The sequence below is a fragment of the Tenrec ecaudatus genome, chromosome 8, assembly GCF_050624435.1.
Source record: "Tenrec ecaudatus isolate mTenEca1 chromosome 8, mTenEca1.hap1, whole genome shotgun sequence".
In the NCBI taxonomy this organism is placed as follows: domain Eukaryota; kingdom Metazoa; phylum Chordata; class Mammalia; order Afrosoricida; family Tenrecidae; genus Tenrec; species Tenrec ecaudatus.
In genome coordinates, this window is record NC_134537.1 from 42386015 (window position 1) to 42404736 (window position 18722).

Genomic DNA, 18722 nt, shown 5'->3' on the forward strand with positions numbered 1-18722 from the left:
AATGCATTTGTGTAAGTTTCATGAGGTCCCCGTGATCTTATTTTGTCTTCTGTTGTTGTGCATTTTGGGTTCCATTTGCTACCCTACTATTAAAGACAGAGGCCCTGCCCTGGGAGCAGAGTGGTTACAAGTCGGGCTGCCAACTACAAGTTCAAAGCCACCAGCCACTCTGCAGGAGAAAGGACAACTTTCTACGCCCGTGAGGAGTGTAGAATCCATGGGGAGGTTCTGCCCTGTCCAGTAGGGTCACTGTCACCTCCATGGTAGTGGGAAGGAAAAACTCCTTGGCAGTGTTTAAGGAAACTAGGCCCCGTAGTTTTGCCCCTGTGTTTTCTTTCAGGAATTTTAGTCTTTGTCTTAACAGTTAGACCATTGGTTCATCGTGCATTTGTTTTGATGTATGGTGTGAGATTTGGCTCTGCTGCATTTGTCTCCATGTTGAAATCGCCTGTCCGCTTTTCATGTTCAGAGAGTGGTGTGAAGCTTGGAAGAGGCTTATCTGAGCCTAGAATCCAGTTTGTCACCCAGAAACTTACTTTCTGAGAACGAGTGTCTCTGGCCTTGGGTACACCAGAGGGCAGTTGGAGTTGGCTCCCGGTATCAGAATTTGGAAGGTCTGCAACGTGAGCTTTGGCAAATAGACCAGACATGCCTCTCAATTCACATATGGCCGTCCCCCACCCCACCCCAGCACCCCCCAGCTCCCCTGCCTAACAGAAAGCTTCCCTGGGGTGGCCAAACACTGTAACCGAAGCTGAAGAGTCGTTGTGGGGTGGATATCGTTTGGAGCACAGTGGGGTGTGTGGAGCTGTGTGTGCTACGCCGTCTAACATCCACGTGTTTCTTCTTTCCCAAAGAGACTGTGTCGAGTGCTTACTGCACCACTCGGGGAAACCAGCCGGTAACCAGACGTGTCACAACCATTGCAGAGACGAGGTGGTCGCGTGGGTGGACACCATTGGTGAGTGTGTACACGAGGGACGGGCCCTAGGCTTCTGCCCTCTTTAGAACCTTGTCAGGCGCCTAGAGATTTTCTCTCTCCAGGGGGCCATTGGGTAGAGAGGGGGTAGTTTGACTCTGGAGTTAGGACAGCCTGGATTTCGTGAGCATCACAGCTGGACCCCAGTTTCCGCCTTGTGCCCCCCCAGTTCTGGTGCCCAGTCCCTTCCGAGCACCGTCACTTTGCCTGTAATATCTGCTGGAGTACGTCATATCCTCTGCTATGCAAACTCAACGTAAGTTGATTGGCAAGTCCAGTGGAATGTCCCTGGTCGGCATGACCCTCCGTGTGGTCATTCCGGAAGGCAGGCACCCTCTGCGAGATCCGGAGAACCCTCTCTATCCCGCCAGCCAGTGTGTGTGGGGGGGAGGGATATGAGAGGAAAGAACCCGGGGAGATATTGTTTGCTCGCATGGGTCAGACCTAGAGTGGAGGCATGTTGCCCTACACACATGTCATGGCTAGACCTGAGTTGTGTGCCCACATGTAGCTGCAAGGGTGGCTGGGAAATGTGCTCCAGTGCAGGAGGAAGACTAGGTGGATAGCCAGCCAGCCTCTTCCACTTTGGACCACTGCCCAGGATGGTTCATGTAGGGCTGCAGTTAGCGGGGAGGCAGGCTTCGCAGTGGTATCCACGCTGGACCTGGGACTGAGTGCCACCCTGGCTCCTCCCCCACCTGCAGGACATCTGCTTTTGCCCCCACCCCCACCCCCCCTTGTTCCCTGGTCTTACCCTGCATTAACCCCTCTCCCCCCCTGTTCCCTGGTCTTACCCCGCATTAACGGCTTGGGTTCATCTCATTCTCAAGATCAGACACAGGCTCCAAGAATTTACTCCCCCCGGCCCCCCCCCCCCACCATCTCTGAGTTGAATCCATTTCTTTTCCGGTCCATCCTTGCTGTCAAGGCTGAGGAGTTTCCGAGATGCAGAGAAGCAGACCATAGGTGTTCGCCCTACATGCGTGTGCTTGGGGCTTACCTGGAACACTGGTTTTATCAAGTCAAAGTGACCACATGCCGGGACGCTCATATATGGCTAGAGGGCTTGTAAAATGGTTCGATCACTGCGGAGAACAGTTTGGCGCTTCCACCCACAGGGTGCCTTAGGTTGTCAGGTGATTGTTGTTGCTGTTGAGTCCAACTCATAGTGGCCTTGTATCGACAAGGAGGACTGTCCCACAGCGTCCCCTCGGCTGTGATCTTTAGGAGAACAGGTGGCTAGGTCTTCTCTCCTACAGAGAAGCTGGTGTGTTGGAGTCACCCACCTGACGACTGCACACCCAGCGGACGTGTCCGCGGATGCATGTCGCAGCATTGTTCTGAACAGCCAAAAGGAGGAAGCAACCCAAATGCTCACAGACTGATGGCTGCCTAGACAAAACATCTCCATGCCATAGCATACGATTCGGTCATAAAAAGACATCAAGACCGGGTGGAACGGGCTCTGCCAGTTTCTGAGACTGTGTGTCTTTACAGGAGTAGAAACTCCTGTCCTTTTCCGTCGGAGCTGCTGGTGGGTTTGAACAGTTGACTTTGCAGCTAGCAAGCCGATGTTGTAACAACTGGGAGCCCAGGGCTTGGTGACAGGGTGGAAGAGGATGGGAAATACTAAGCAAGACTGAAATCACTGCACACCCTCCGATGCCCTCTGAGGAAGCAAGCAAGGTCCAGAAAGTAGACTGATTTTATTCCCAAAAGAGTGTGAGTTAAAAAGATGTAAGAAGTGTTATCGTGTAAAAAGGATTTGGTTAAAATACATTTTAATTGTTTTTTGGGGAAAAAAGAAATCAAGTACTGACGCATGCTAGAACATGGATGAACCTTGGAAACATGTGAAGGAAAGAATCGACACAAAAGGTCACTTATTGTATACCTAGTTATCTGAAATGTCCAGAACCGCCCAGCCCCAGAGGCAGGAAGCTAGGTTGGTGGCACCAAGAGATGGGGGGAGTGCAGGGGTTCGAGTTTGGTGGTAAACCAGGTATGGGGTTGCTTTCAACTTTTTATTGTGAATTGAGTGAAGGTTACAGAACGAATCGGTTTTCCATTCAGCGATCCGTTCATACTTTGTTTCCTGTCATGGATTTTAGCCCACACAATGTAGCGCCATTTATCTCACTTGGGGGGACCAGCCCCACATTTGAATGGGTCCAAGGGGTGGCTGTGTAACTGAGGGGTAAAATTAAAGAGATATCAGACAAGCTAAGGTGTGTAAGTACTCACCTCCAGGACCCCCATGACTTTAGGAGCCACGTCCATGCAGAGAGAGAACAGATTTTCAAGCAAGGCTTATTTACACTCTACGGGCATGCAAGCCCACCTAGTTACAGGTGACCACATATGTAGCAGGAAGGGGTTGCACTAAGGGCCCACCTGTGACAGGATGGCAGACACGGAACCAGACAGACGGGCTCTAGGGTCAAGATGGCAGCCTAACCTCTGTGGTCCCTGAGTTGGCTTGACCTTAGGTGTCTTTGGGCTCTCCTTCGGGGAATAATCTATGATCCCTATCAGAAGGGAGAGGGCCTGCCCTAGGGTGGGCCAGACAACAGGGTCCGATTGCCTGAGATGCCTGACCCCTCCAGGCAGGTAACCCTCAAGCAGTTGACCTCCAAGTGTATAGTCGGCAACCATGCGTTTGCAGAGAGCACCGCATTATTAAGGGGGGCCATCGTGGGGAAGGACTGTTCCTTAGGAGAATGTGAGTGGGACGCATCTCCAACCAGGATCGTGAAGGTTCCCTCCACGGGAGCCTTAACCTCCCAGATTCTCATACACTCTCTCCCCAGTTCTGCTTCCCACACTCACTCTTCCCCAGTGTTACCTCTCTCTCTCTCTCTCTCTCTCTCTCTCTCTCTCTCTCTCTCTCTCTCTCTCTCTCTCTCTCTCCTCTTTTCTTAACCATCTGCCTGCTGACCTTTTGACCTCGGGCAAGTGCTGCCTTGTTAAAACATCAATGGCTTGATTGTTCCAAGATGTGCCTGCCTCCCCAGTGGAATGACTCACCTTTAGCTTTGTTCATCAGTGAGCTGAGGATTGAGCCCCCGTGGGTGAGTTCCTTTCCCAGGCTGAAAGGTGACTGAGGGCCTAGTCTCCAAGGTTCAGTGGGTCTCTATCCCATCAGAAAGCCTGTTTGTTTTAAATGAATTGGGTTTCAGTTCCCCATCTTTCTCCCGCCCTGTCCCAGACCTTCTAACGTGATCCCTTTCACAGCAGTTGGTAGTGGTCGCTGGGCACCTCCAGTTCTTTTGGTCTCGGGGTGGTGGAAGCTGGGATTGGCAAGGTTTATTAATCCATTGGATTAATTATTCACTCGTATCTCTAATTGTCTTCACTCTGCTGTGCCCCGGGCCAGAAGAGAGCTACAGTGGTAGGTGAGAGGGCCACTCACAAGCTTTTCAAGATGGCCAGCATGGAAGGCGTTCCGCTGGGCAGTGATGGGATGTCCGCGACGCTGTGTGTCAGAGAGAAACCTCTGACGTGTGCACTCTGAAGTGGTTAGACTGCTGGGAGGGGAACTGACCATGGTCCTCAGAAGCGAATCTGCCTCCCGGACGTCTCTTGCTCGCCCGGACCTCCCTTCTGCACAGCAGCAATCCCAGCTGCGTGTCTGTCTGGGCCCTGACTTGCCTTGCTGCCTACGTATGTGCTCCTGCGCATCTGGTTTCGTCCCCACAAATCATGGCTTTTGAGTACGTTGAGTCATGTAGTCAGCCGGCACACATTCATGAGGTTCCCACCCAAAGGAAAGAAAATCTGACTCACAGCGACTCTGGGGCAGAAGACCACTGCCACATCTGTTTCTCGCAGACCGCAGGCCTTTGGTAACACAAAGCACGTGATGCTTTAGCGGGCACCTCCTCCTCGCTCAGGGCTGTGGGGGACCCTGGGGAGTGCACCCGAGGACAGTCTCTCCACCCGCCTCTTCTGCCCCTGCCGCTCTCCTGCCACTCGGGCCGGACTCGTAGCGAGCTTTGCCTGCAGTCCTGGGTCGGGAGGGGAGACAAGCTGCCTCCCTGTGGCCCACAGCTCCAGTCACGTGGCCCAGCTCTCGGGGGGGGGGGGGGGGGTAGAACATTCGTGGTCCATCTCACCGTTTCTTCTTTCTACTCCTCTCTCTCTCTCACACACACACACACACACATACACACACACTCACTCTCTCTCACATACACACACATATACTCTCACACACTCACACGCACTTTCACACACTCTCTCACACTCACATGCACATTTTCACTCACACACACACTTTCACACACTCACATGTACTCTTTCACACACTCACACACTACACACACTCACTCTCACACAAACCTTTATACTCTTTGACACACATTCTCACACTCACACACACACTCTCTCCACACGCATGCGCGCGCAGTCCAGGGTTCTGCCTAGGGAGCTGAGAGAGAGCTATCTGAAGCGTCCGGTTTCCGTGACGGAAAGGTCCGGGCCTTCGTGTCTGTCCTCCACACTAGCTCACCTGGCCCCGGGTTAAAACTCCTCTACGCAAGGCCTCTGCTTCAAATGGAACAGAGCACCGAAAAGCACGTCTTCACGCCCTCCCAGGAGCCTTCTGTGGCTGGGAGGGGTCCCTGAGTGGGGCACCTGGCCACGTGCTGGCCTATTGAAGGTCGGTGGTTCAAACCCCAGGAGCAGTTCCGGCCGGTCACCATGAGTTGAAATAGACCCCGTGACAACGGTTGTTGGCCTGTTTGGCGCAGATGTGCCCTTGCTGGCTAGTTCCCTGGCCACTCACCTCCCTCTCACCTCCTAGAAGTCTGTCCCGGTGAAGCCTTGCAGTGAGTGCGCACGGTGCTCGGGCAGCGGACCCGGACTGCGGTGCCGGTGGCCCCAGCGCTGTGCGGCTGGGCCGAGCTGCGAGCCCGGAGCGTCAGGAGGGGCAAGGCCACGGCTGGCACCGGTTCACTCTCTCGCAGGGTGGGGGAGCCGCTGTGGGTGCCCACCGCTCATCCACATGTCCTCCTTCCCCAGCTGCTCTCCGGTTTCACATCCCTGGGAGCAGCGGCTGGCTCTCGGCCCGGCCGCCAGTTCTCTGGCTGCAGTAGACACACTCGGCCCCCGGGGTAGCGCTTGCTCCTTGGGCCGGCGGCTCCCTGTGGCCACTTCCACCCAGCTGCCCAGGCACTGGGGACACAGCAGACACTCTGGGGCTCTGAAGGTGCCCAGATGGATTCCACCAGTCCCCTGCCTCTAAGGAACTCACACTCCCAGAGCATTCGGAAGTTCGAGCCTGGGCCAGCACCCTCCATGTCCCAAACCAGCCTCCCTTTGAGACTCCCCACGCCCCGTGCCCCTCGGCAGCTCTGGACCTCACGGGCCATCTGGGCTGTTTCTGCTTGGCTCTCTTCCAGTGAAAGATGACCAGGAAGCTGTGCTTTGCTTCTACAAAACTGCGCAGGACTGCGTCATGATGTTCACCTACGCGGAGCTCCCCAATGGGAAGACCAACCTGACGGTCCTCAGGGAGGCAGGTGGGTGAGGGCTGGGTGGCCCTGCTGCGTGCTCACCACTCAGACTCTGGTGTCTGCCACCTTCCCCGGCTCAGAGGCTCCCCAGCTGCCCTTTACCACATAGGAGGGAGGAGATTGTACAATTCCCCATCCAGGGTCTCCCCGTTCCTTGGGTGGAAAAGGAGAGAGGTGATACAGTGGGGGTCGGTGCTGGGGCAGAGCTCCGGGAGGCAGGGGTGGTTGGGAGGTGGGCAGGAGGGAGGGTCTCGGGTTTGGGGGGGAGCAGGTGGGGAAGTGGCCCTTGAGTTGGGGGCATGCAGGACAGGACTCCTTGGGCTGCGGCTGCTGCCCAGGCTGGATTCTCAGGACAGATGGGAGGGGGGCACCTTCCTGCCTGCTGCTGCACTCAGCCCACCAGAACGAGGAGGCCAAACCGTCCCCAGACACCAACAGCTCCCTTCCTGCTTTGGGCCCTGGAACCCCATGGTCGGGAGACAGGTTTTCTTTCTTTTTAAATTAAAAAAAATTTTTTTTTTTAATTTTAGGGGGTGATGGGTTTTCTACCACCGTCCCTTTTATTCTGGCAGGGGTTGGGTGGAGGTGGGGGTGGGGGTAGGAAGAGGGGGCGAGGCAAACAAAGCTCTCCTCCGTTCAAAGCCTCACAAACTTGTTTTTCCAAGTTGGGTCAAGCCTCCTTGTGCGCAGAGCAGGGCTGCCATGGTGCAGGCCCAGGAGGGGCCCCTGACCGCAGCATGTCGACCGTGCCAGGCCCCCCACTGGAAATCCAAACCATGCTTGATTCCGACCCCGTGAGCGTGTGGGACAGAGAGCTGCCCTCTTTCTCCCGGGGAGGGCTTGGGGAGGGAGTGGGGGAGGGTACCAACCGTAGGCCTGTTGGTTAGCAGCTGGGCTGCTTAACCTGTGCGCCACCAGGCTTCCTGGGCTCCACAGTGGATGTGGCTTCATGGAACCTCTTGCAGAATCTGTCCTTGATGGGCACTCACATGACAACGGAGACATTGGCCAGCTTCCCCCCTGAGGGTGGGCTGGGGCTTGGACACAGACCCTGGGTGCCAGAGGAGGTGCCGTGTGGGCCTAGACTGGCTGTGGGGCCTGGGAGTGGTCACTATCCCTCTCTGATCTCTCACCACCTGTGACCGAGGGGCATCGTCTGCTCTCCCAAGTCTCCCAGGCAGGACGAAGACCTAGAGTGATGACAGAGGGAGGGAGGGAGGGAGGGAGGGAGGGAGGAGGTAGCCCTTTATTCTCGACGGTGCTAGTGGGTTGTGCTGCAGGAGGTCATCCGTTCAAAGCCGCCAGCTGCCCTGTGGGTGGAAGATGAGGTGGTGTGCGTCTGTAAACATGTCTCACCTTAGAAACCGTGCAGGCCATCTCTGTCGGGTAGACTTGCTGCGAGTGGGAACGACGGTCGGGCGTGAGGGGTTCTGCAGGTGGTTTGGCTCACCGTGCCTCCCTCTTCGCTCCAGAGTGTGGGGCCGCCCCCAACGCCATGACCATCCTGCTGGCTGTGGTGGGCAGCATCCTCCTGGTGGGCATCGCACTCCTGGCCATCTGGAAGCTGCTCGTCACCATCCACGACCGGAGAGAGTTTGCCAAGTTCCAAAGCGAGCGATCCAGGGCCCGCTATGAGATGGTAAGCCTGTGGAAAATCGGCTGTGGTGCCGGGCGGCCAGGCCGAGGGCTGGAGCTGGGTCCCGGCCCGCAGACAGTTCAGGCAGGCAGGCAGGCAGGGGAGCGAGCAAGGCTGCCTGGGGCTCTCACAGCAAAGACAGCAAACCTCAGAGGCTGTACTCGGCTCTGCATGGAGAGAGCACACAGCCCTGGGACCATAGAGCCCTGCACCAGGCCCCCAGGTCGGAGACCCAAGCAGGCACAGCCTTCAGGCTGGAAGAGTTTGACCCATCGTGGTGAGATGCCACAGCCGCTGGGCATGCCCTCAGTCTCTGAAAGTCTGTGGTTCAGTGTGTGTTCAGTCTTTCCTCCCCAGGTAACCCACAAGCTCCATTGCTCCCCAAAGCGGGCGTTACTGACTGACCACAGGCATGCTGGGATGATCCCTCGGGGCTGCAGCAGATGCCTGCACTTTATCCTGGACAGTGGGCTGTAATGCAGCTGTTTCTCTTTTCCAGGGGAGTGCTGAGTCATTATGTTTTCTGAAAAGGGGGCAGGAGGCCAATTAAGTTTGGGGATCTGTGTTCCAGAAGGTCGGAGCACATAGTGGGACCTACTGCGTTTCTATCCAAGTTGGAAGGGGCTTTCCAGGCGAGGTGACGCTCCGAGAAGGGCGGGGCTTGCCCGGTGCCCCGCAGAGGCAGAGCCGGGCCTGAGGCTGACCCAGGGAGGGCCCCCTGAATGCTCTGGCCCAGGGAGGGCCCCCAAGCCGAGCCTGCTCGAATGGATGAACTAACCGGCCCTCTTATGTCCCCTGTCCTGTAGGCTTCAAACCCTCTGTATAGAAAGCCCATCTCCACACACACCCTGGACTTCACCTTCAACAAGTTCAACAAGTCCTACAATGGCACGGTGGATTGATGGTGGATGGAAGTCTGCTCCTTGGAGCGAAGGAGGGGCGTGGACTGAAAGCCTGAGGCTAGCCCCTCAGGCAGCTGCTCCCCTTGACCCCGACCCCTCAGGAGGAGAGCCGGGAGACCCTGCAGGGAGCTGGGTCAGAAAGAAGCCTGCCCGGGAGCACCACCCCTGCTGTCCCCCCACCACACTCTTTGGGCACCCCTCAAGGACCTGGTGCTGGGCTTTTCTGCCTCGCTTTACTGGGGGTCCCATGAACTGCTGAGTCGCCCCTGGTCAAGTGACAGCGTGGGCCCCCAGCCCCCAGCCTGTCTTTCCCAGGGACCATTTTTAATAGATGCCATAAGGGCTCCTACGTGTAGGATGTCCCTGCTCTGATGATTGCTGGTGGGTGTAGGGCCATTGTTCTGCCCTCACGGGGTGGGGTGGGGTGGGGGTGATGTGCAATCCGCGAGACTGTGTTAGGCACATGATTTGCAAGTGCCAGCTCCCCCCTCTGAGTCCCCGTCTGTTGAGTACTTTTGTAATAAAAGGGGAAGCGATGGTTTGGGATCGAAGGTCAAGATTAAAACCAAATGTCCTTGGTTCTGCCTGCCAATTTCCTCCAGGTGATGATGATGATGATGATGATGATGATGTGTGTGTGTGTGTGTGTTTGTTTGTTTCTGAGTGGTCTTGCATGACAGCCCTGTGGGGTTCTCAGTGAGGGTACCTTTTCTCAGGGCACCCAGCCACAAGCCAATCCAATAAGCCACCCCAGGGGTGTACGTGAACACAGGCTCTGCGAGGCTGTGGGGGACAGGGCCGGGTAGCTCCAGGAAGAGCTGGACTGGTACCTTTGGACCCGCCTGGCTTTTATTTGAAACATTTGTGGGTTAAAAACTGAAAACGACACCCACCCCTGCTCTCTGCCTCCCTCTGAGATGATAGAGTTTGCAGAGACATGTAGCGGAGGGCAGCTGAGCTGGCGTTCACGTTGTGCTCAATGGCACTTCTCCCTCCACTGCCTGTCTACAGCACAACCCCATTCCAGTTCCCGTGTCCCTTCGGGCCCTGAGTCTCCGTGTCAGGGGTGATCAGGTCTGCCCCAACGCTCAGCGACGTGCGAGAAGCAGAAGGACGCGCCGCCTGGTCCTGCCGCCTCCCCACAGCTGTTCCCTGGAGCCCACCAGCAGCGCCACTCGGCCAGCCATCTCTCTGGGATCTTGCTCTCCTTCCCAGACTTTCTAGCAAGTCTGATGTCCTTTTCCATGGTCTCTCCTCGAGAGAAAGACAGGGCTTTCTACTCCCATAGAGTGACAGTCTTGGAAACTCACAGGGGGAGTTCTGCCCTGTCCTGTAGGGTCACTGCCCGTCTGAATTGACTCACTGGCAGTGAGTATGAGTTCGAGTCACTGCTAATAACATGTCCAAAGGACAAGAGACCAGGTCTCTCCATCTGTGCTTCTGAGCAGCATTCTGACGGTATTTCCTCCCCGACAGACATGTCTGCTTTTGTGGTACTTTGTGGTACTTTAAATATTCTCCAACAACATAATTCGAATGCATCGGTTCTTTTGTGGCCTTCCTCCCACTGGAAAGATAATGGTAACTGGAAGTACCACGGCTTGGATCACCTGCACCTCATTCTTCCAAGTGTGACATCTCTGCTCTTTAACATTTGAGTCTAGTCAATGCCTGTATGCACATCAGGGTCTGCATGTCACACACGCCCGTAGTCCAGTCGTAATAGAGAGGTGCACGCATCACACACACCCATAGTCCAGTCGTAATAGAGAGATGTGCATGCATCACACACACCCGTAGTCCAGTCGTAATAGAGAGGTGCACGCATCACACACGCCCGTAGTCCAGTCGTAATAGAGAGGTGCATGCATCACATACGCCCATGGTCCAGTCGTAATAGAGAGAGGTGCACGCATCACACACGCCCGTAGTCCAGTCGTAATAGAGAGAGGTGCATGCATCACACACGTCCATAGTCCAGTTGTAATAGAGAGAGGTGCACGCATCACACACGCATCACCACAAGCAGTTCCCGAGCATTGTCTTCCCTCTTGTCTTCAGAATTAGCTCCCCATGTCCCTCCAACCTACTCCCCTGCCCCACCCCGCCATGCCCCCAATAAGCCCCTAACCCAGTGACTGTCTCGATAGCTTCACCCATCCCAGACTTCATACACTGGAAAACAATGAAAAGAAAGAGAGAAAAGGCCCAAAACAATTACACATTAAGCAAGAGAAGAAACCCCAATTGAGGGAGGTGGGGGGAAGCAGGAAGTATTAAAAACTAGAACAAATTAAAGATGACTCAAAAGGGAAATCAAATGATCAGGTATCACATTTTAATCTACCATAATGAAGTTTATGATACTCTGATAGCAAGGCAATTCCCATCCCTCGAGGCTTAAACTACATAAACCCATAAACACCAAACTCACTGCTAGAGTCTCTCGTGACTCACAGTGACCCTGTAGGGTAGAACTGCCCTGTGGGTTTCCCAGACTGTAAATCTTTACGGGAGTAGAAAGCCTCGTCTTTCCCCGGTAGTGACTGTGAGTTCAAACTGTTGATCTTGCAGTTAGCAGACCGACGCATAGCTCACTGTGCCACCGGGCTGAGTCACAGCTGACGCAATAGCAAGGAGGGTTTGTTTTTTGGTTTGGTTTGGTTTGTGTTTGCCAAAATGATGTAAGGGGAATTAATTAAGTCCAAGCCTGAGAGGAGCCATATTTGGGATAAAATCCCAACAGCCTTGAAGTGATGCCGATGAACAGGTACAAAGGGGATAGTGCTTTGCCATGGCCAGCGATTGTGTGACTCAAGTCTTGGTACACATCTGTCATGAGGTAGCTTCCTGACACTTGGCAAGGCACTGCCCCTCTCTGTGACTCAGTTTCCCCAGCTGTGAATAAGGGTCTTAGATCTGACCTCTGGGGCTCCGTCTCAGATACGGAAGCCTAAGGAGACTTCCACCACACTTATCCAATCTGTAGGCTGAGCAAATCATCCCAGAAGCTGGACAATTGGAAGAATGTGGTACCAGGCTTGGAGGAAGACTCATTAACAGCCTTTAAGATACAGGGACACAACCTTGTTTGCTGAAAGTGCAGAGGATTTGAAGCCCTCGATGAAAACCCAGGACTGCAGCCTTTGTTGTGGGTTACAACTCCGTAAAGAAGGAAGCACAGATCCTCACATCTGGATTAGCAGACAACATCGTGATGGACAGAGGCAAGAGTGAAGTTGACAGGGATTTCACCACACTTGGCTCTATAGTCCATGCTCGGCTGCCCTCTGCTGGACCTGGTTGGACATGCTGTTGGGAGACCGGGCTCACTCCTTCCCCCAGAGATTCCCTTTTGTCAAGGTGAGCCGTGAGCTGGTGGCACCGTGGTTCAGTGCTCTGTTGGCAGGTGGAAAGGTTGGTGGCTGGGGCCTCCCAGCAGCACTGGGGGAGAAAGGTACACTGCTGTGACATTTCCAGCCACAGATGCTGTGCGGGGCGGTCCTGCTCTCTGATGTGGGGTCATTATGCTCTGATGTGGGGTCACTGCGTGTAAATCAACCCCATGACAAGCAGCAAACTCCAGCCCCCAGATGGCCATTTTATCATTTAAAAATACTATTTCTTCTGAAACGGGCCTTTGAACATATCTCTCCTGAGCAGCTACTGGGCCGTCTCCCCCTTCCTCATCCTCTCCCCCCGTCACAGGCCCACCCTTGATATCGGTCCCTCTGCTGGGGGAGCTGACATGACTGCCTGCTTGGCACGAAACAAACCCCAAACTCACCGCTGCCAAGTCCTGTGGGACAGGGTGGAGCTGCCCCTGTGGGCTTCCGAGACTGTAACTCTTTATGGAAAGAGACACCCCCCTCTTTGTCCCTCGGAGCTAGCTGGTGGTTCGAACCGCTGACCTTGCAGTTCGCAGCCCAATTCTATGCCACGTGGGCTCTTCCGTTCGAGAGACAGGCGTGGTTTTAATGCCGCTGTGCAAGTTGCACTGAACTGTTTTCATTGGTTTCTCTTTAACAACGTACTTTTTCCTACTTGAATATGTGGGAGCCAGGGGGTGGGGGTGGGAAAGCAAATCGGAGTGTAAAATCGTTGCTCACCCCATCACTCCGAGGTGAGTTAGCCGGGCCTGTCCGTGTGCTGTCGTCTTGTGTGCCGCTGAGCCCGTTTCCACTCGGAGTGACGGGGGACCCAGCAGACGCGCCCCAGCGTTCTAGGCCGTGATCGGTGTGGGAGCAGGCAGCCAGCTTTGCACCCTTGCAGCTGATGGGTGGGTGCAAGACGCAATCGTTTGCGTTAACAGCTGAGCCCATAACGATGGTGCCATCGGAGCATGAAGCAAAGAGCAACGGCCCTAAGTTTACGTGGGGGGAATGTTTGAGCACCCCCGGGCCCAAGATAAGAAGCCCCCCATTCAAAGCGGCACTAAAGGCAGGAGTGCTATGCTAAGTGCAAAGCCTAAGTAAAGCAGGGGATACACGAGAGCCAGTGCTCAGAGGCCCCAGTTCCTACGTGCGCAGGTTTATTCCCAGTGAACGTGCCGATCCTGTCTCAGCCGGTGGTCGGCTGCACACAAGTGTGCAGTAATGCACAAGCACTAGACCCCTAAGGGCGCCTTCCAAATAAGGATGCTTCTTCACAAACATATCTTCTTGTGATCTGGGCAGGTCAGTTTTCTGTTCCATGATTCATATATGTTTTCTAAAAATCGTTTCTTTGGCATATGCTTCACATGTCATACAATTTAACCATCCAGTCATATTAAGATTGTGCAGTCATCACCACAGTCAATTTCAGAACATTGTCTTCTTATCCTTGTTGTTAGCCCCCACTCCTCCTCCGCCGAGCCCCTAAGCCATGGTCAATCCAGTTGCTGTCTCCATAAACCTACCTGGATCTGCCGTATGCAGAAGCTCAGACAAAACACACAGGAAACAAACCATCATGACAAAACAGAAAAACCTCAATCATGGGTGCATAAGCAAATGTGGTGAAGAAAGCTGATGGTGGCCAGTTATCAAAAGATATAGTGTCAGGAGTCTTAAAGGCTTGAAGGTAAACAAGCTGCCATCTAGCTCAGAAGCAACAGAGCCCACATAGAATAAGCACACCAGTCTGTGTGATCACGAGGTGGCGACGGAATCAGGTATCAGGCATCAAAGAACAAAAAATCCTATCATTGTGAATGAGGGGGAGTGCAGAGTGGAGACCCATAGCTTATCTGTGGCAATTGGACATCCCCCTACGGAAGGGTCCCAGGGAGGAGACAAGCCAGTCAGGGTGCAGTGTAGCAACAATGAAACACAACTTTCTTCTATTTCCTAAATGCTTCCTCCCACCGCCCCCCCACCCCACTATCATGATTGCAATTCTACCTTACAAATCTGGCTAGACCAGAGGATGTACACTGGTACAGATAGGAACTGGAAACACAGGGAATCCAGGGCAGATGATCCCTTCAGGACCAGTGGTGAGAGTGGCGATACCAGGAGGGTGGGGGGAAGGTGGGGTAGAAAGGGGGAACCAGTTATAAGGATCTACATATAACCCCCTCCCTGGGGGAGGGACAACAGAAAAGTGGGTGAGGGGAGACGCTGGACAGTGTAAGAAATGACAAAATAATAATTTATGAATTATCAAGGGTTCATGAGGGTGGGGGAGCAGGGAGAAAGGGGAAAAAATGAGGAGCTGATGCCAGAGGCTTAAGTGGAGAGCAAATGTTTTGAGAATGATGAGGGTAATGAATGTACAGATGTGCTTTACACAATTGATGTATTGATGGATTGTGATAAGCATACAAATGTGCATTATACAATTGATATATTATGGATTGTGATAAGAGTTGTATGAGCCCCAATAAAATGAGTGAAAAAAAAACACAGCCTCAATCAAAGGGATTCAAAGGAGACTTAAACCACATAGGGACTCTGAAAAAAGAGAGCAGAAAATATTAAAAACTGAAACAACTTTAAAATGGATCAAAAGGGAAATCAAATAGTATTAAGTCTTAACCTAACTCAAACAAACAAACAAACAAACAAACAGGAAACCTGACTGCTATGGAGTCAATGCTGACTCGTCGGGTACATCAAGTCAGCTCCAGCCCCTAGCGATGCTGCGCTGGGGGTCCTGCGCCAGCCCCACCATTGTTCCTGTGTCTGAGCCGTGATGCAGCCCCTGTGTCAGTCCATCTCGTTGAGGGTCTTCCTTTTTCTCCGCTGTCTCCAGGGACCACCGCCTGTCTGTCAGTCTGTTGTGCTGCGGTGGCGTGTGACTTGCTGTGATGCTGGAAGTTATGTCGCTGCTATTGCACCTGCCAGCAGGGTCACTCAACGTGAACCCGTTTCAGGGGAGCTTCCAAACCAAGACAGTGAAGAAGGTGTTGGCTCCCCACTTAGGAGAATGAAGCCACGGAAAACCTTAAGCTTAGCTCCACGAAGCATTGCCAGATAATGAAAACCTGTGCTGAAGCACAGTGTCAGGGTGGAACTGCCCCCGTGGGTTTTCCAGACTGCAATTCTTTACAGGAGTAGAAAGCCTCATTTTCCTCCCGGGGAGCAGCTGGTGGTTTTGAACTGCTGACCTTGTGGTCAACAGCCCCATTCATAACTACTATGCCATCGGGGCTTCTTTAACCTAACTACATCTGCCATCATTGACTTCACAATGCTCTCCCGTTTGAGAGAAACTTCAGTCATGGAGGATTCAAAGGAGACTTAATCCTAGATGGGGACTCTTCAAATGAGTTTTGGGGTCCTACTGTCATTCCTAGCCTTCTGCCAACCAGGTGCTCATAATTAAAACTCTGTTGCTACTCCCTTCTTTGGATTTTGATTTTATTACTTACAATTCTTGGATCACACCGGCTGGTGTGTTTCTTCCATGTGGACTAAGTTGACTTACACCTCATTTCGATGGCTGCTTGGTTGAAGACAAGCCTATAAGATTCCACACTATTTTTTTTTCCAAATAGCCTGACACCACCTGGTTTCTTCACCGCACTTTGAGATAGCACCCATATATATCTTCAGTGGTCTCTTCAGGAGGGCAAACAATGCAGGACCATGCCACAATTGCTCTTAGATTGGGGCTGGAATTAAGTGCAAGCTCAAAATCATCTATAGATCTATGATTTATTTATGCTCCACTTCCCTTTAGCACCATGAGTATCATTTTATGATAGAGAATATTATAATCATCCCCCAGGGGCATAAGGTAATTCTATTGACAGTGTCATTAATTTAGCCAATGGTACAGCATTTAAAACACTGCTGAGGGTCTGTCTAAATAAGACAGGCTGGATAAACAATCTGGAGGAGAAAACAACGGGACCGACAGTTCCGGGGGGACAAGGGAGAGGGGGAGGTGGGGGGGGGAGGAAGTAGTGTTAACAAACCCAGGGACAAAGGAACAACAAGTGATCCAAATCGGTGGTGAGGAGGGTGTAGGAGGCCTGGTAGGGCATGATCAAGGGTAATGTAACCAAGAGGAATTACTGAAACCCAAATGAAGGCTGAGCATGATAGCAGGACAGGAGGAAAGTAAAAGGAAACAGAGGAAAGAGCTAGGAGGCAAATGGGCATTTAAGGAGGTCTACATGAAGACACATACATATGTAAATATATTACACTTGAGGATGGGGAAATAGATCTATGTGCATTGTATTAGTCAGGGTACTTTAGAGAAACAAATCCACAGAAACTCATGTATAAGAGAGAGTTTTATGTAAAGGCTAAGTGCACATCAAGAAAACCTCCCAACCCAGTGCTGCCCAAGCCCACAAGTCCAACATTAACCCATATGTCCAATACCAATCCACAAAGTCCTCCTCCATCTCACAAAACAGACGTAATGATGCCAACTGCAGAAGGAAAGCCAAGTCAGTGAATGCTGCTCCAGCACCCAGAGCTGCAATGGAGTAGGTCCATGTGGCTTCTTCTTGGGGCTGTCTTGCGGGAAGCCAGCCTTGCCAGCTGAAGCAGGGAATAGCTAAAACAGGCGTTTTGTGATGGCACAGAGCAAGAGACCCGAGAACTAGAAAGGCGAGGCTCACCCAGCCATTTATCCATCTGCCCTTCAATTAATCCCACATGTGTTTATAGGCCAGGTTGGCACAATAAACTAACTAACTCATGCATATATTTATAGGTTTAATATTAAGGTAGCAGATGAACTTTGGGCCTCCAGTCAAGTACTCTCTCAATGCAAGAATACTTTGTTCTGTTAAACTGGCATTCCATGATGCTCACCTTCCCAAAACGATCGCTGAAGACAAATGGGTACATAAGCAAATGCGGTGAAGAAAGCTGATGGTGCTCGGCTATATCAAGAGATATAGTGTCTGGGGTCTTAAAGGCTTGAAGGTAAACAAGTGGCCATCTAACTCAGAAGCAACAAAGCCCACGTGGAAGCAGCACACTAACCTGTGTGATTAAAGGTGTCAAAAGGATCAGGTATTTTTTTTTCATGGTACAAAAAGTATCCTTTTTTGGATTGCTTTGTGACCCAGAAGTATCACATAAGCACTATGGTAATGTTCCCTGACTCTCTTATGACCTATATTAACCTGATAGGCATGGCTCTGTCTTTGTGAATGAGTTTAATCTGTGTAAGTCAACAAGCCATGTATTGCGATTTGAAGCTGACCTATAAATGTAAAACTTCCCTTTCTCAGTAGTGTTTTATTTTTAAATCATTTTATTGGGGGCTCATACAACTCTTATCACAATCCATATATCCATCCATCGTGTCAAACACATTTGTACTTTTGTTGCCATCATCTTTCTCAAAACATTTGCTCTCTGCTTGAGCCCTTGGTATCAGCTCCTCATTTCCCCCCTCTCTCCCCGCTTTCCTTTCCTCATGAACCCTTGATAATTTATAAATTATTATTATTTTGTCATATCTTTCATTGTCTGACATCTCTCTTCCCCCACTTTTCTGTTGTCCATCCCTCAGGGAGGAGGTTATATGCAGATCCTTGTAATAGGTACCCCCTTTCCCTCCACCCTCCCGGTATCGCCACTCACACCACTGGTCCTGAAGGGATCATCTGCCCTGGATTCCCTGTGTTTCCAGTTCCTATCTGTACCAGTGTACCTCCTCTGGTCTAGCCAGACTTGCAAGGTAGAATTAGGATAATGATAGTGGAGAGGAAGTATTTAGGAACTAGAGGAAAGTTGTATTTTTCATCAATGCTAAATCACACCCTCACTGGCTTGTCTCCTACATGAGACTCTTCTGTAAGGGTCCATGTGGCCTACAAATGGGCTTTGAGTATCCACTCCGCACTCCCTCCACCCCATTCACAATTGTAAAAATTTTTGTTCTGATGATGCCTGATACTTGATTCCTTCGACACCTCATGATTGCACAGGTTGGTATGCTTCTTCCATGTGGACTTCGTTGCTTCTGAGCTAGATGGCAGCTTGTTTACCTTCAAGCCTTTAAGACCCCAGATGCTATATCTTTTGATAGCCGGGCACCATCAGCTTTCTTCGCTACATTTGCTGACGCACCCGTTTGTCTTCAGTGATCATATCATGGAGGTGAGCACACAATGATATGTTTTGTTGTTCTTTGATGCCTGCTAACTGTGGATCAGTGCTTTACTGCAGCCCAGAAGCTTTCACAGATCAGCCTCAAGTGGGGAAACCATCAACCTCGACAAATGAAGGGAC

At 52.2% G+C, this 18722-nt stretch overlaps 1 protein-coding gene across 1 annotated transcript in view; it reads left to right on the forward strand.

The window, feature by feature from the left end:
- ITGB5 (integrin subunit beta 5) overlaps positions 1 to 9611 on the forward strand; it is a 141256-nt gene extending 131645 nt beyond the window's left edge. Inside the window, exons 12-15 of the mRNA XM_075556310.1 lie at positions 858 to 961; positions 6382 to 6501; positions 7968 to 8134; positions 8938 to 9611. Of these exons, the coding sequence (XP_075412425.1) occupies positions 858 to 961; positions 6382 to 6501; positions 7968 to 8134; positions 8938 to 9033 (487 nt within the window). The 3' untranslated portion in view covers positions 9034 to 9611. The remainder of the gene's footprint in view (positions 1 to 857; positions 962 to 6381; positions 6502 to 7967; positions 8135 to 8937) is intronic.
- Positions 9612 to 18722: the final 9111 nt, after the last annotated feature.